The sequence below is a fragment of the Bombina bombina genome, chromosome 1, assembly GCF_027579735.1.
Source record: "Bombina bombina isolate aBomBom1 chromosome 1, aBomBom1.pri, whole genome shotgun sequence".
Taxonomy (NCBI): domain Eukaryota; kingdom Metazoa; phylum Chordata; class Amphibia; order Anura; family Bombinatoridae; genus Bombina; species Bombina bombina.
In genome coordinates, this window is record NC_069499.1 from 173,945,402 (window position 1) to 173,963,032 (window position 17,631).

At 37.3% G+C, this 17,631-nt stretch overlaps 1 protein-coding gene across 1 annotated transcript in view; it reads right to left on the minus strand.

The window, feature by feature from the left end:
• Positions 1-839: 839 nt before the first annotated feature.
• Positions 840-17,631, minus strand: part of MIPOL1 (mirror-image polydactyly 1) — a 1,201,709-nt gene continuing 1,184,917 nt past the window's right edge. The window contains exon 14 of the mRNA XM_053697725.1: positions 840-6,118. Within this exon, the coding sequence (XP_053553700.1) occupies positions 6,052-6,118 (67 nt within the window). The 3' untranslated portion in view covers positions 840-6,051. The remainder of the gene's footprint in view (positions 6,119-17,631) is intronic.

Here is a 17,631-nt window from a genome sequence, read left to right on the forward strand (position 1 = left end):
GGTGTATACTTAATACACATATGAAAAGGAGTTGTGTTTTGTTTTTTTTATATATTTTTGTTGAAACTTTAAGATGAAGATTTTTGACAAGAATGTTCTATCTCCGGGACACATTTTAAAGGGATATTAAACCCCAAAATATTTATTTCATGATTTAGATAGAGCATGCAATTATAAGCAATTTTCTAATTTACTTCTATTATCATTTTTTTTCGTTCTCTTGGTATGCTTTGTTGAATGAGCAGCAATGCACTACTGGTTGCTGACTGAATACACGGGTGAGCCAATGAAAATCGGTATATATTTGCAGCAACCAATCAGCAGCTAGAACCTTGCCTAGATAAACCTTTCAGCAAAGGATAACAAGAGAAGGGAGCAAATTAAATAATTTATGTAAATCGGAAAGTTGTTTAAAATTGCATGCTCTGTCTGAATCATGAAAGAAAATGTTTGGGTTTCATGTCCCTTTAAGCTGGTGGCTGGCTAAGCAAAGCATGGCCAAATTTTGTGACTAAAATCCCAATTTTATTATAAGGTGATTTACATTTTTTTTTTTTTTGCAACCTTTCAAAATATTCTTGTCTATATTTCTAAGGGGATATAAGGCCATACCCTGTTTTGAGTATCTATTTTTGGTTTGGTGATCTAACCAAACATTGAGCTAGATAGATATGTGTAAAAGTAATCTGAAAAATTCTGGACACAAACGATCATTCCCAGTAAGGGGCTTCCAAAATAAAATGTGAGTACATTTTTTCATTAACCTAAAAAGTTCAGAAATATTAGAGGGGTCATCTTGTGTCAGTAATTTGTTTATACAGTAAAACAAAATACATGCATACAATTTATTGATCACATTTTATTTTCAGAAATGTTTTACATTAAAAGTATATATTTTTTTCAGAAATGGAAATACTTTATAAGCATACAAGGGATACAGGCACAAAGACAAATAATGTATTATTTTAATAATGTTGTGTTTATATATATATATATATATATATATATATATTGAAAGAGAGAAGCAGGAGAATGGATTTGCTTTTTTGAACACAAAAACCAAACCAAAGACACAGGGAGAGATGATTGTGACTTACTGTCTGGGAAAAACTGTAATTTTTTTAAAAAAATTAAAAAAATATTAATGAAAAAGTCTGGATTTTGGAATTTGCAGCATTTTGAATAAAACCTTTTTGCTTTTTGGGCTCCCCAGGGAGTGTGACACAAAGAACAATCTATACACAAAATCAAGATATGTTTAGGGTTCCTTTAATATACATTATTTTAGTATTGTTAGTCATTACTTACGCTCCCTCCCCCTCCCCCCCATTATTATTCAACTGTGAAAAAATGATTTGAAACAGGGGAAGTGAATAATTCAAAACCGCTGATTGCTCCATACTAACGATCAGGTGCTCCCTCAGTATAATGCTGTTACTGGGATACAGGTAATCCAGGTATTAAAAGGTTGAAGGGTTAAGGTCAGAACTTAAAGAGTCATAAATCTGCTAAAGTGTATCAAGGGTTTAGGATAGAGATAATAAAATAGGTCAACATCTCCCACACCCATCCAAAAAACAAGGACAATGAAGGATCTAAAAAAGAGTTGTTTGCACACTTAAAAAGCTTCTTAGCTTTTGTTAGGAGAGATTCCTGAGCCCTGTCCCGAAATGTTCTGTCTCACATCAGCGGATTGACAGAACGTACAATTGTCCTTCCCTATTCACTAGGAAATACTGTAGTCTTCATTAATAACAAATAGTGCTTGATACCCCCAGCAACCCATATGGAATGGCAATAACAGCAATATAAAGGCAGTTTATTGTTTAGCTCGGGACAGTTTAAACAGGCAGCTAGAACAATAATGTCCTATTGAATATATTACTCTTAAGGGGCATGAAATTCAAAATGAAACTTTCATGATTTAGATAGAGCACGCAATAAAAAAAATGACTCGGTGTCCTTTATTGAAGAGCATATCTAGGTATGCTCAGGATCTTGCATGTGTCAAGCACTATGTGGCAGCAGGGTTTGCTGCATAGTGGTCCTGTTTCGTACCTAGGAGTGAGACTAATTTGATAAAAGAAGTAAATTGGCATTTTTATTTTAACTGCATGCTCTTTCTGATTTGTGAAAGATTAGTTTTGCCCTTCATGACCCTTTAAAGAAAGCAACACTGATTTTTTTATTTTTACACAATAATAATAATAATAATAATGTGCACAACCATTGACAGAACACTGTAGATAAGAATTAGGATATACTATTGGCTAATATGTTTTCATACAGGACCAGCGAGAACAAGAGTTATGCTTTTTTTCTACAGTTTTAATGGAATTCATTTAATAAGATTTTACATCAATAGGACCAGTACAACAGACATCCCAACCTGCAAAACTCATTTCAGGGAGGTGGCGCCGCCACCCCCCACCCCTCCCAGGTATATATTGGACACCTTGAAACCCTAAATAAGATAGAAACATCATTAAAGTAGCTACCCACTAAAGGCACATTAAAAAAAAAAAGTGATCATATGCTTGTTGAATGCTTAAATATTTTAAATACAAAGTTTAATTATGTGCAGTAAATAAGGAAGTATTTGTGTTTTATTTTATTAAAATCAGTGGGGGCTTTTTGGTTACTGATGCATGCTTTGAGGGTTCTATAACATCCCAGCAACTAAAGGCATTCCTTAAAGAAACACTTTTCCGGATTTGGGCCACATTGGATCATGGTACTTGGAGTTTCAGGGAGATTGCATTCCATTTGCTGGCATCAGGGAGTCGCTATTAAAATCAGGGAGACTCCGTGAACTTCAGGGAGAGTTGGGATGTCTGAGTAAGAGTTGGCTTTAAAAAAAATGTATTTTCCATATAACATTCACATACGACTTGGGTTTGAAGTCTGTTACTTGAGTTTGCATAGTGTGTGTAGAATATAAAAACATTACTTGATGTAAGAAATATTTGCGGCAAATAAAGATGACAACCAAGGTGGCTCCAAAATGATTCCACTGATTTCAATATACAAACTGCAAGGACGTATTGTAGTACAAATAGGAGGAACAAAATGTTTTTAAACACTGCACAAGCGCTTCATTTTATATGCAATAAAACAATGCATATTCATCCAACGCTGGGAATGTATAACCAATATCAGAAATGTTTTATTGTGTATGTAAACTCTTAAAGGGATTTTAAACACTGTGTAATTACTAGACATAGCTGTTATCTTGCTATAGAATAACATACTATTCAAGTCTAAACATTTTAAAAACAAATATCTTGTTTGCTGTAATTGTTTTTCAATAGCCACAACTCCAGTTATTATTTGCCTAATTTGAATCTGCATCTGACAAGGCTAGCCATGCACATATTGTTAGTATTAAAGGGATATTGAACCCAATTTTTTTATTTCATGATTCAGCTAGAGCATGCAATTTTAAGCAACTTTCTAATTTACTCCTATTATCAATTTTTCTTTGTTCTCTTGGTATCTTTATTAGAAAAAGCAGAAATGTTATACAGTCTGTTTTAAGATTTGAAGAAAAAGTTTGTTTATATATAGAGACTGTGAAGTTTCCTGTACTTGCTTTAACTGTACTGTATTTACAAGATTTTCGTATCCCCCTGGTCCCTCTTATTTTGTTCTCCTTGTGTTTTATTTCTTACATGATCTGTACACCGAATTGGTAAATAAAGATATATTTAAAAAAAGAAAAAGAAAAAGCAGAAATGTAAGCTTACAAGCCGGCCCATCTTTGGTACAGCCACCAGTCAGCAAGCACTACCCAGGGTGGTGAACCAAAAATGGGCCTAAGCTTGCTTTCCTGCTTTTTCAAATAAAGATAGCAAGAGAACAAAGAAAAAGTGATAATAGGAATAAATTAGAAAGTTTAAGTTGCATGCTCTGTCTGAATCATGAAAAAAAACATTTGGGTTCAGTATCCCTTTAAGTGCAGTGTTTTGAAGTTCTTATCTGTTCAAGACAATTAGTGACAGATATGGAGCAGGGTCAGCTTTGAGAAGTCTACAATGTGTTTTTTTAGTTATGAGAATTAAAAAATCCTCAATTTTCAGAGATTATTACAAAGGGGGGGGATCATTGTAGCGCCACTAATAATATTAGTCTTTTCATATAAAAGTTCATAAAAAGTTATAAGATAAACAGAAGGTGCCTGGGTGACCTCCAGCAAATATTACTAAAGAAGTTAAAGGGACATGAAACCCAACATTGTTCATGGTTCAGATAGAGCATTCAATAACTTTTATTAAAATGTCTTTTTTTCACTTGGTATCTTTTGTTGAAAAGCAGGGATGTAAGCTCAGGAGCGTGCACGTGCCTGGAGCACTATACGGCACCAGTTTTGCTGCCCATTTGCAAGAGCTCTAATTGGCAGCACTATATCCTGCCATGTAGTGCTCAAAAACTTAGCTGGGTATCCATTCAACAATGAATATCATGGAAATGAAGCAAATTTGTTAATAGAACTAAATTGGAAGTTGTTTTTTTTTAAACTGTAGGTTATATCTGACTTATAACAGATTTTTTGGGTTTCAAATCCCTTTAAGAAATAAAAATTGCTTTTTTGCCTTATACTGATTGAGGTATCATATGTGAGTGTTTAATCATATTGCCCAAAAAAACCTTTTAACAGAATGATAAAACATATAGCACTAAATATATGTGTTTGTCTGTGTGTCTTTCTTACATGACAGACATGGAGGAAGCGATACCATACCGCACGCACGCTGAAGCTTATCTTGGTTACCAACAAGGGAATTCAAATATCCAACACATAAAATAAAAAAGTAGATTGATCTCATAAGGCTTCTAATTAGTGTGAAGTTTTCCTCTCCTAACCTCATATGACTGTAAGGACATTACTGTTAAGGGTCAGACATGTATATCGTATAGGTCTTGTTTTATTATATCAAATGAATCGGTTATACAGAGATTGTTTAAAGATACTTCATTCCTCTTGTGATATGTTCATTTTTGTTTTAGGCATCTTTTGAAAGGGATAGCATTGTATACTTTAGCAGCATTAATTGTGTAAACTGTCTAATGGTCATATAGGATAGCAGTGCAAATATCAGTATACCATCCTACTTGTGTAATATGATTATAATAGATGTATCCTATAGTCTTTGTAGCTTAAAAGACAAGACACCCAGAATCCACAGCTGGAATATTTAAAGAAGTATAATAGCCAAAATGTAAACGTACATGAATGCAATATAGTTGTATTATCAAAAACGCAAAAAATAAGTTTATACGGTTTCAGGTACATTTATTCATATGCTGCGCAAACTCACTGAAGCCAGATTCCAACACCACATTATCAAAAGGGCCCAGCTGGCATCTGACATGTAAGCAATAACTCAGTTTGTGTTATACTAACTACTATCTGCTCTATGAAAAGGTGGGTGGGTGCATTATTTAAATCTGGGTGCTATGGGCAAGTGCAGAATATGTACATATGTCCCTGTGACAGTAAAATAACCAACTATAATATTCAGTTGGTAATAAAATCCAACACTTGTGTGTGGGGTGGCACAGAGAGAAACTGCCTATTAGGGCTAATTTTCATTTCACATATAAAGGAATTTTGTTGATTAGAATTTTTTTTTTCTCGAACAAACATCTATTTTGCAAAAAGTATTGTTCCTTTGACATTTATATTTCATGTAATTGTGTTTACTAAACATAATAGTGCATTCCTGTAGAAGAAAAAACTATTTCAGATGCAAATGCAGAAACGTAAACTGTAGAAATGGCAGTTGTATACAGTATCTATGTGCACAGATTTATTGACCTATACAGAGGATCCAGTTTGAGAGGAGAGGGCAGTTTATTTAATTATTGAATTATCTGACAGGGTCAAGCAAAGTTCCCATTTTCCAAACTTTTCTCCTTTCTTTTCCCACAAATCTCTCCTCCTCCTCCTCCATCTGGGCAGGTGGCTGTTTGATAATGTCCTATTTGCACATCTCAGTGAGAGATCAGTCTGTCCAACAGATGTGAAAGACTCACTCCTAATCGTGAACTTCAAATCACAGTTCGGACGTTTCCAACCCCAACCTTTTTTCTTAATACATCTACCAGCCGCTCTAACCTGTGAGAAAGAAGATATTGTCAGAATATTAATACGAGGGACACACAGCGACTGCAGATGCTGAAATAAAGCAAGACAGCATACTATACAATACATCTAATCACATAACATAAACCAAGTGCACTAAGGCCTACAGAATATTTTGGACACACTTTTCAAATTCTTCTAATGCAGAGCTTTCCAAACTTTTCATGTTGGTGACAAACTTTTTAGACCTACATCATTTTTCGACACAGTAATTCAGTTGTACTAGCAAACAGGAAGTTAAACTAATTTGTTTTAAGATACGGACACAAACATAAATTATATAATTAAGAAATGTTTTTACAAGTAACAGTATGTGTGTGCAAGAATTAAACAAAAGTTTAATAACACCAATAGCTACTTACTATTTTAATGGGATGTATGAGGTTGATGGGATGAACAGTTTCTGAATATTTGGTGGAATATTAGATAAAGACACTCGCATTTCATCATCAAGCATTTTTAAGCTTCCACTTCCTATCCATATAGAGCAGGAGCAGCAATGCACTACTGGGAGCTAGCTGCAAAAAACCCTCTTTGACTTCTGACTTCAGCTCAGCATTTAAGCTGCCGCCCTAGTCCGACTGACTACTGCCCGCGTTGCAAACGCACTGCTATCCCACTTGCTGACTACACGTGCAGTCACAAACCAATTGAGGAGATTACACATGCAGTCAGGAGCCAATGTGCCGCCAAAGGGAATAGTTTCAGTTCCCGGTGAGCTGCGCCAATAGGTTAAGATGATCTGTGACCCACTAGGTATTGATCACGTGTCTACCATGTGATATGCGCAGCCGGCAGGCGGAAAGTCGGAAACCAAAAAAAAAATTTGATTTTTTTTTTAAATTCAAACAAATTTGTGCTGAAGCAGGGACACACCTACACACTGCCACCGACACACTAATGTGTCACGGCACACAGTTTGGAAAGCACTGGTCTAATGTATCAAGGTTGTAACTGCACTGCAAATCACCTTATGAAACAGCAAGCTTAAAGGGACAGTTTACCCATCATGATAATCATTTTTAAGTGCTTTAGGTGAATTAATTACACAGGCTATTGATGGTCTAACAACCAAGCTCGTTTTCAAAGCTTAATTCTTTTTATTTTAAAAGTAAATTTTTGTATTTGATTACCCATACCCAGTACTGTAAGCCACTCTGCTTGCACTCCCAGCAGCACAATACGCATGCGCTAGCCCCCACGATGACATCACTGGTAGTGTGTGAATACGGACCAGTGCGTTTGTTTTCAGCAGTGATCAGATTGTTGTGCTGCTGCCTGAGAGAAATTGCCCCTGAGAAAAATGGGCACTATACCTAGCGCGCGCCATCGCTCCATTCTTCCTGAAAACGCATGCTCCACACCATTCGTTCAATCCTGTTCAGAGCCTTGTTGCGTTCTTCAGCTGAGGCATGGTTTGTGCAGCTGCACTGTGGTAGAGCCGAGTGCGGTGGAAAACTGTTACAGGGAACTAATCTACACTTGAAACGTTCCTGGCACACCAGACAAAGAAGCAGCGATGCAGGAGTGATAAAAAGCATTGCACAATTTATTCCAGCATATTAAAATAATACAGAGCACCCTCAATTGTATAAAATCATGAAAGCAAAAAGTCCAGCATATACGGCACAGAGTCGCAATATGCTGGACCATATTATAAAGGCAGATCCATACACTTTCCCTGTAAGCACAGATAGGGGGCAGATATGATGCAGGTGGAGCCCGGGCACTACCAGGACTATCTGTAGTGATGCTACTACTGATTTCAGGGCTAGAGAGGCACCCTAGAAGTGTGGGCCTTGTCTCAATTGGGACCTCTGAGACCCCTTCAGTCACACCCCTGTATAGCAGCTTATAATTACAAGACTTCTGTTATGCTGATTTTAATCATGTGCAGACAATGTAAAGCAGTCTAATCAGGCCAAGCCAGACCAGAAGTGGTTAACACCCCTATATTATATATTCCAACTATTACTATTAAATTAAAAATAAAAGATCTTGATAGTTTTTAAAACTAATGATCTTTAGATTGACATTACTTGGAAATTCAATACAAACGTTACCTGATCTAGTAATGCAAACAAATTAGATTTAAGTTTTTTTCTATGTGCGCCCACTGACAAATCAGTATTCTGCACAATAGAACAGCAGAATCATAAAATAATTTATTTATCCCCTTCATGACGGGGCAAATGTTTAAAATCAGAGCAAAGTTCTGAATTACACATTGCAGGAAACAGTAAGTCACCTGATCGTCGATGCAATCACGTGACTTCAATGCTCAAAGATAGAGAACAGCACAATACTGGAGGAGTGCACGTAAGACCTGAGGACACTGCCAGGTCCCCCAACAGTCAAAGTATATCAATAATGGTCACTCAAAGGGTCAATTCAGGCAATTTATTCACATAAACAAGCAACGTTTCGTGGGTCGCAGCCCCTTATTCATGCTTAAAGGGACACGAAACCAAAACATTTTCTTTCATAATTCAAGTAGAGAATAAAATTTTAAACAACATTCCAATTTACTTTTATTATCTAATTTGCTTAATTTTTTATATATCCTTTGTTGAAGAAATAGCAATGCACATGGGTGAGCCAATCACACGAGGCATCTATGTGCAGTCACCAATCAACAGCTAATGAGCCTATCTAGATATGCTTTTCAGCAAATAATATAAAGAAAATGAAGCAAATTAGAAAATAGAAGTAAATTAGAAAGTTGTTTAAAATTGCATACTCTCTATATCATGAAATAAAAAATGTGGGTTTCATGTCCCTTTAAGCATGAATAAGGGGCTGCGACCCCGAAACTTTGCTCTTTTATGTGAATAAATTGCCTGAATTGACCCTTTGAGTGCTGGAGACCATTATTGATATACTGGGATCGGGTCATGGGGGACTGCCTACTATGCTAGGCACGTAACCCAGTCTGATTATTAATTTAGGACAAACATGAGGGAGCAGGACGTCGAAATAGTTAGGACATTCCAATGCCGTCCTAACAGCATTAAAGCCCAATGCTTTTAGGGCAGCATGGTGTGTCCTAACAGCATCTAGGGGTTAATTTGGTGAACATGTGAACCTCCTTCTCTTTACACATTATATTGAATAATACACAGCTTCTTAAACTGTGGGGGTTGTGAAAAATATAGGGAGGCCCGTATAAGAAGGGGTCTCCTAATTCCATATCTTATAGCGCATAGGCAATCAAATTAAATGTCTATGATCGCGCATGCGCTATTAAAATGCCCGCAATCTTAAGGGTGTGTGACCTGTACCATTGCATAGGGCACAAACTCCAAGTGGTGGCCGGCTGCCTGCTTCCTCCCAGCACTCTTCCCTCCTCCACGGCAGTGATAAGAGGAAGTGATCATATGTAACTTCCTCCCAGCACTCTTCCCTCCTCCACGGCAGTGATAAGAGGAAGTGATCATATGTAACTTCCTCCCAGCGCACTGTGCTGCTCAAGAAAGAAGAGGGAGCCCTGCAGAGAAGGTCCTTGCCCAGCAGGTATGGTCATACAAGGGGGGGGGGAGGAGCTGAAATGATAGGGGGGTTAGACTGAGCACTGAAAGGTGGATGGGGGGTATAAGCATGGAAGTGGGTGTGAATATGAAGGGGGAGTATAGAAGGGGCAGTGAGCATGGAAGGGAGGGTATGAGTATGGAAGAGAGGGCATGAATATGAAGGGGGAGTATGGAAGGGGCATTGAGCATGGAAGGGGGGAATATGAGCATGGAATGGAGGGTATGAGCATGGAATGGGGGTTTGATGAATATGAAGGGGGAGTATGGAAGTAGCAGGGGCAGTGAGCATGAAAGGGGGGAATATGAGCAGGGGAAGAGGGAGTATGAGTATGAAGGTGGAGTATGAGTATGGAAGGGGGTATGAATATGATGGGAAAGCATGGAAGAGGCAGTGAGCATGGCAGGGGGAGTTTGAGCATGGAAGGGGGAGTTTGAGCATGAAAGGGGGGAGTATGAGCATGGAAGGGGGGAGTATGAGCATGGAAGGGGGGAGTATGAGCATTGAAGGGGGGAGTATGAGCATTGAAGGGGGGAGTATGAGTGTGAAGGGGGAGTATGGAAGGGGCAGTATGAGTATGGAAGGGGCAAGTATGAGTATGGAAGGGGCAAGTATGAGTATGATTTATTATCAGTAAATGTTTGATTTGTATACCTATTTTATATACCCAGGGTCACGTAAAAATATATTGAGCGAAAAGGGGTTGCCAGTGGAAAAAGTTTAAGAAGCCCTGGAATAATACACATTAGATTGAATAAAGAATTCCATAGCCTGCTTACACAACTGTGTGCTGCAAAGTGTTCCTAAAATTGTATTTTTAAATGCTAGCATAAATATCCTTATATGCTATATTCAAAAGCATACAATGTTCAGGCTTAAATATCTCAAAGAGTACCGAAAAAACTTACAGCTAGATCACGAGATTTTGTCGGTAAGGCTTGCGGGGCTAACGCTCCTTTTTTTCTTACCGCTCCCTTAAGCCAACGCTGGTATCACGAGTTTTTTGCAAGCCGGCGTTAGCCTCAGAAAAGTGAGCGTTGAGCAAAATTTAGCTCCACATCTCACCTCGATACCAGCGTTGCTTACGGTAGCGGTAAGCTAGCAAAACGTGCTTGTGCAAGATTTCCCCATAGGAAACAATGGGGCTGAGCTGGGTGAAAAAAACCTAACACCTGCAAAAAAGCAGCGTTCAGCTCCTAACGCAGCCCCATTGTTTCCTATGGGAAAATTAAAAATAAGTCTACACCTAACACCCTAACATGAACCCCGAGTCTAAACACCCCTAATCTTACACGTATTAACCCCTAATCTGCCGTCCCCGACATCGTCGCCACCTGCATTATACTATTAACCCCTAATCTGCCGCTCCGTACACCGCCGCCACCTACATTATACTTATAAACCCATAATCTGCTGCCCCCAACATCGCAGACACCTACATTATAGTTATTACCCCTAATCTGCCCCACCCCCAACGTCGCCGCAACTATATTAAATTTATTAACCCCTAATCTGCCACCGCCAACGTCGCCGCCACTATAATAAATTTATTAACCCCTAAACCTAAGTCTAACCCTAACCCCCCCCCCCAACTTAAATATAATTTAAATTAAACGAAATTAATTTAACATAATTAAATAAATTAATCCTATTTAAAACTAAATACTTACCTATAAAATAAACCCGAAGCTAGCTACAATATAACTGTTACATTGTAGCTAGCTATATTTATTTTACAGGCAACTTTGTATTTATTTTAACTAGGTAGAATAGTTATTAAATAGTTATTAACTATTTAATAACTACCTAGCTAAAATAAGTACAAAATTACCTGTAAAATAAAACTTAAGTTACAATTACACCTAACACTACACTATCATTAAATTAATTACCTAAACTACCTACAATTAATTACATTTAAATTAAATAAACTAAATTACGTAAAAAACAAAACACTAAATTACAGAAAATAAAAAAGAATTACAAGAATTTTAAACTAATTACACCTAATCTAATCTCCCTAATAAAATAAAAAAGCCCCCCAAAATAATAAAATTTCCCTACCCTATACTAAATTACAAATAGCCCTTAAAAGGGCCTTTTGCGGGGCATTGTCCCAAAGTAATCAGCTCTTTTACCTGTAAAAAAAAAAAATGCAATACCCCCCAACATTACAACCCACCACCCACACACCCCTACTCTAAAACCGACCCAATCCCCTCTTAAAAAAACCTAACACTAACCCCCTGAAGATCACCCTACCTTGAGCCGTCTTCACCCAGCCGGGCACAAGTGGTCCTCCATACGGCAGAAGTCTTCATCCATGCGGCATCTTCTATCCGTCACGGAGCGGGTCCATCTTCAATCCAACCGACGCGGAGCATCCTCTTCAAACGAAGTCCTAACGAAGAATGAAGGTTCCTTTAAATGACGTCATCCAAGATGGCGTCCCTTGAATTCCAATTGGCTGATAGAATCCTATCAGCCAATCGGAATTAAGGTAGGAAAAATCCTATTGGCTGATGCTATCAGCCAATAGGATTGACCTTGCATTCTATTGGCTGATTGGAACAGCCAATAGAATGCGAGGTCAATCCTATTGGCTGATTGGATCAGCCAATCGGATTGCACTTCAATCCGATTGGCTGATTACATCAGCCAATAGGATTTTTCCTACCTTAATTCCGATTGGCTTATATGATTCAGCCAATTGGAATTCAAGGGACGCCATCTTGGATGACGTCATTTAAAGGAACCTTCATTCTTTGTTAGGACTTTGTTTGAAGAGGATGCTCCGCGTCGGCTGGATTGAAGATGGACTCGCTCCGCGACGGAAGGATGAAGATAGAAGATGCCGCATGGATGAAGCCTTCTGCCGTCTGGAGAACCTCTTCTGTCCCGATCGGATGAAGACTTCTGCCATATGTAGGACCTCTTGTGCCCGGCTGGGTGAAGACGGCTCAAGGGAGGGTGATCTTCAGAGGGTTAGTGTTAGGTTTTTAAAGGGGGGATTGGGTGGGTTTTAGAGTAGGGGTGTGTGGGGGTGGGTTGTAATGTTGGGGGGGTATTGTATTTTTTTTTTGCAGGTAAAAGAGCTGATTACTTTGGGGCAATGCCCTGCAAAAGGCCCTTTAAGGGCTATTTGTAATTTAGTATAGGGTAGGGACATTTTATTATTTTGGGGGGCTTTTTTATTTTATTAGGGGGATTAGATTAGGTGTAATTAGTTTAAAATTCTTGTAATTCTTTTCTTATTTTCTGTAATTTAGTGTTTTTTTCCGTGATTAAGTTTATATAATTTAATTGTAATTAATTGTAGATAGTTTAGGTAATTAGTTTAATGATAGTGTAGTGTTAGGTGTAAATGTAACTTAGGTTAGGATTTATTTTACAGGTAATTTTGTACTTATTTTAGCTAGGTAGTTATTAAATAGTTAATAACTATTTAATAACTATTGTACCTAGTTAAAATAAATACAAACTTACCTGTAAAATAAATATAAACCCTAAGCTAGCTACAATGTAACTATTAGTTATATTGTAGCTATCTTAGGGTTTATTTTATATGTAAGTATTTAGTTTTAAATAGGATTAATTTATTTATTTAATTATGTTAAATTAATTTTGTTTAATTTAAATTATATTAAAGTTAGGGGGGGTTAGGGTTAGACTTAAGTGTTAATAAATTTATTATAATAGCGGCGACGTTTGGGTCGGAAGATTAGGGGTTAATAAATGTAGGTAGGTGTCGGCGACGTTGGGGGGGCAGATTAGGGTTTAATAAAATGTAACTAGTGTTTGCGAGGCGGGAGTGCGGCGGTTTAGGGGTTAATACATTTATTAAAATGGCGGCGATGTCCGGTCGGCAGATTAGGGGTTAACAATTGTAGGTAGGTGGCAGCGACGTTGGGGGCGGCAGATTAGGGGTTAATAAATATAATGTAGGTGCCAGCGATGTTAGGGGCAGCAGATTAGGGGTTCATAGGTATAATGTAGGTGGCGGCGATGTCCGGTCGGCAGATTAGGGGTTAAAATTTTTTATTTTAGTGTTTGCGATGTGGGGGGGCCTCGGTTTAGGGGTTAATAGGTAGTTTATGGGTGTTAGTGTACTTTGTAGCACTTTAGTTAAGAGTTTTATGTTCCGGCGTTAGCCCATAAAACTCTTAACTACTGACTTCTAAATGCGGTAGGAGTCTGGACAGAAGAGGGTCTACCACTCACTTCTTCCAAGACTCGTAATACCAGCGTTAGGCAAATCCCATTAAAAAGATAGTATACGCAATTGACGTAAGGGGATTTGCACTAGCCTTGAGTCGTGGAAGAAAAGTGAGCGGTACACCTGTACCTGTCAGACTCGTAATACCAGCGGGCGTTAAAAAGCAGCGTTGGGACCTCTCAATGCTGCTTTTTAAGGCTGACGCCAAACTCGTAATCTAGGTGAAAATTAGTTTAATAATTTTCAATGACTGCCAGCTTGAGGCAAGCTGACAAATTTGTTGAGCTATTCCAAAATATTAAACATTTGAAAAACAGCATTTAGTATACATGTAATAAACACATAATTTTATGTGAGTGTATCTATAATATCTTTATATCTGTACATACATATATGTCAGACAGCGATCTAACCCCTTGGTTGCCAGTAAAAAACACACAAAACAGTGGTTTAACTGTTTGGATGCCAGAAAAAAAAATCAAAAATAACTTCTTGATTACAGAAATACACAACATATAAAAGGCTTTATGATGGCATTTTGAACACTCAAGCATCTTTCAAGTGCTGGTGATGTGACATAAAATATTACTGTCAAATATGTGTGCATAGGGTCTACTGGCTAATGATTGACAGCCCATGTGTGCAAGGAAACCAGTGATAATGTTTCTCAAAGACATTTTTTGCTGAAGAAAAAAAATGCTTTCAAGTCAATCTTCCAAATTCACCCTTATGTCTATGACTATTATCATCTAAAAAAACGTACCTGTCTTGTCAAGTGCAACAGTTTTTTTTTTTTGTCCAATATTATACAACCTTTTGTGAAAAGGTTCTATGCACATAATGTTTTATAGATCCTCAATCAACAACACTAACAATGTGCGTATTAAATAACTTGATTCTTCTTATCTATCTTCAATAGATGGTACAAAGTATTCATTGTTGTATTCATACTGAAGGAAAGTTAGCAGGTTGTATTTAGTTATATCTTAAGTACACCAATATATTAGCTCATCCTAGATAGCTATAGCAAATATCTCAAACCCAAAATAGTTTCTTCCACAAATGAGACAATAATTTTGGGTTTCAGACATGTTTTGCGCTTAGCTGGTGTCTGGGTAAATATTCTGTTAGATCATTTGGTAAAGAAAATGATCTGTCCATTTCCTTATTAAATATATATTTCTCTTAATTAAAATGACATTCAAATATTTTTATGGCATCTTAAAATGGTGATTTCAAAATTCTCATTTTTATCCAGTAAGTTTCTTTGCATAGACCTGTACTCAAATAAGCACTTCCTGTAAGTTTGATGGGATAAAAAAAGGCAAAAATGCAATGTGCGTAAGTGTATATCAATTTTAAAAAGAAGCACTTTTCTAATATAGTTCCATTAGCAAAAATGCTTCTAGTTAAAGTTATTACTGTTTTGCAGCAGCATATGCACATATGCCGTGAGGGTCTGTGCACCAGAATACAAACACTACACTGTCTCAGACACCCAGACAGTAATGGCTGCTTGTATGACACAAATGAAGTCTTCACAGACACAACACACACCACCACCACCAGCTCTCTGAGCTTGAATGCTTGTGCACGTGTCCTCACAGTATGTGCATATGCCACTGAAAGACAGCAATACATTTTACTAGAAGCATTTTTGCTAATGGAAGTATATTGTAAAAATGCTTATACAGTATTTATTTAAAATGAAATGCACCCATGCACATTTCAATTTTGGACTTTCTATCCCTTTAAAATTAAAATGTCTGTTAAAGGGACATCAAACTGTAAAAAAAAAATAACGTAATGAGTTGGAGCATTTTATAATTGCTTTCATTTAATTATGTGCTTAACCCTGCAAATAGTTTTAGCACCTAGGTGTTAATCACAATCCTTTTGAAAAGTTTCCTTTCTAGTAATTTATTTTATACAAAATTCACCATTAAAATCTAAGGTAAATGTTCTTTTTTTTTTTTACATAATTGTGCAGTATGTGCACAATTCATAAGTACGAGTCTAGACTCTTAAAAGGGACTTTTCTCTCTCAATCAGGCAAACTTTCCTCTTTGTATAAACAGATCCGGAATGTTTGCAATATTTCATAAGGAGTTTAATTAATCAGCTATAATGAAGATGCGCTTTAACTTACTTTTGAATATAGCGCTGAAATTCAAATACCCTGCACTCTGGCCGCCCACTACGAAAGTTATTTTTTTGTGTGCTAACATTTTGAACTGTTCTCCAATCAGCGCTCTAGCTACAAATCAAAATGTGAGGGTGCCGTTTGGCTGTAGTGCAGATTGGAGAACAGTTCAAAACGTTAGCTCACAAAAAATGTTTTTGAAATCGGAGGTCGGAGTGCGGGGTATTTGAATTTCAGCGCTACATTAAAAAGCAAAAGACTCCATTTAAAATATTGCTAATATTCCGGATCTTTTTATGCAAAGGTGAAAGTTTACCATCACTTTAAAGCATCCAACAGCTTTATATAATGATATATAGAGTTTTCTGGTCAATAAAAATGTCTATTTGTCTTACATTCTCATCCTTTAATAATCAGGTACTGGTGTGGTATATGCTAAGTGCCGACATGTAGAGACAAAAGTTCCCAGAATGCTTCAGGAAGCCTCTTCCTCCCTACATATACCTCTCTCATTTCCACTACTGCAAGTTATGTTGACGCTTTTTTTTGTTTGTTTCAAAGGGGAAACGCATAAAAATTTTTAAAATGTATAAATAGCAAAGGTTCCTAAAAAGAATATTAAACAATATACATTTCTATAATTCATATATTGCCTCACTATGCAGCAATTACAACATCTACAAAGCACAGATGAGGTCTAATAAGACAGAAGCAGATGTTCACGTCATCTCTCTTTCTGTACTACTTGCTATGCTTAAACGTTGCCTAGAACAGAATCCTTGTTATTAACAGATATATAAAAGCAAAAAGATCATACACGATGGAGCTCATTTGCATATCCTTACCCAGAATTCTTGGCTCCAGTGAAAACACTGTGCGTTAGGGGTTCTTGTGGTTATGTGCAGGTGTGGTGTACAATGATCTATTGTGTATAATGCAAAAGCAATTAAACAGGCAAAAATATTTTATTGCAGGAAAACCTTTAACACTGTTTAAGGCAATATATCCCACCGGATCAGTTATGATAAGGGAAACTGCCACAGCTCTATTAGTGTATAGGAGCATGAAAAGGAAAAAAGTAATTATTATTAGGCTCAGATATATTCATTAAAGGGATACAAACCTGTTTCATTGTTGTAAGCAGTTGCTTACACTTAAAGTGAAGGTTAATTTGGTTGAATAAGTGCCCGTTTTTTAATAAACCTATTAAAAACAAGGGCACTTTAATTAATCCAAATTGACATTTCACTCCTTTTCTTAAAAAAGTACCTTTTAATCCTGACAGCCGCTGCAGCGCTTCCTCCGCCCGTCGCAAGCCCTCTTCGTGGGTCCAAAATGACGAATCCGTCTTCCTCCAATCACGGCGTTGCATCAGGCCATGATCCCCCTGGGGGGGGGGGAAGTCGTGATTGGAGGAAGCCGGATTTGTAATTTCTGACGTAAGAAGAGGCTTCCGACGGCCGGGGGAAATCACTGGATCGGCTTTCAGGATTAAAAGATACGTTTTTGAAGAAAAGGAGTGAAATGTCAATTTTGATTAATTAAACTGCCCTTGTTTTTAATAGGATTATTAAAAACCGGGCACTAATTCATCCAAAT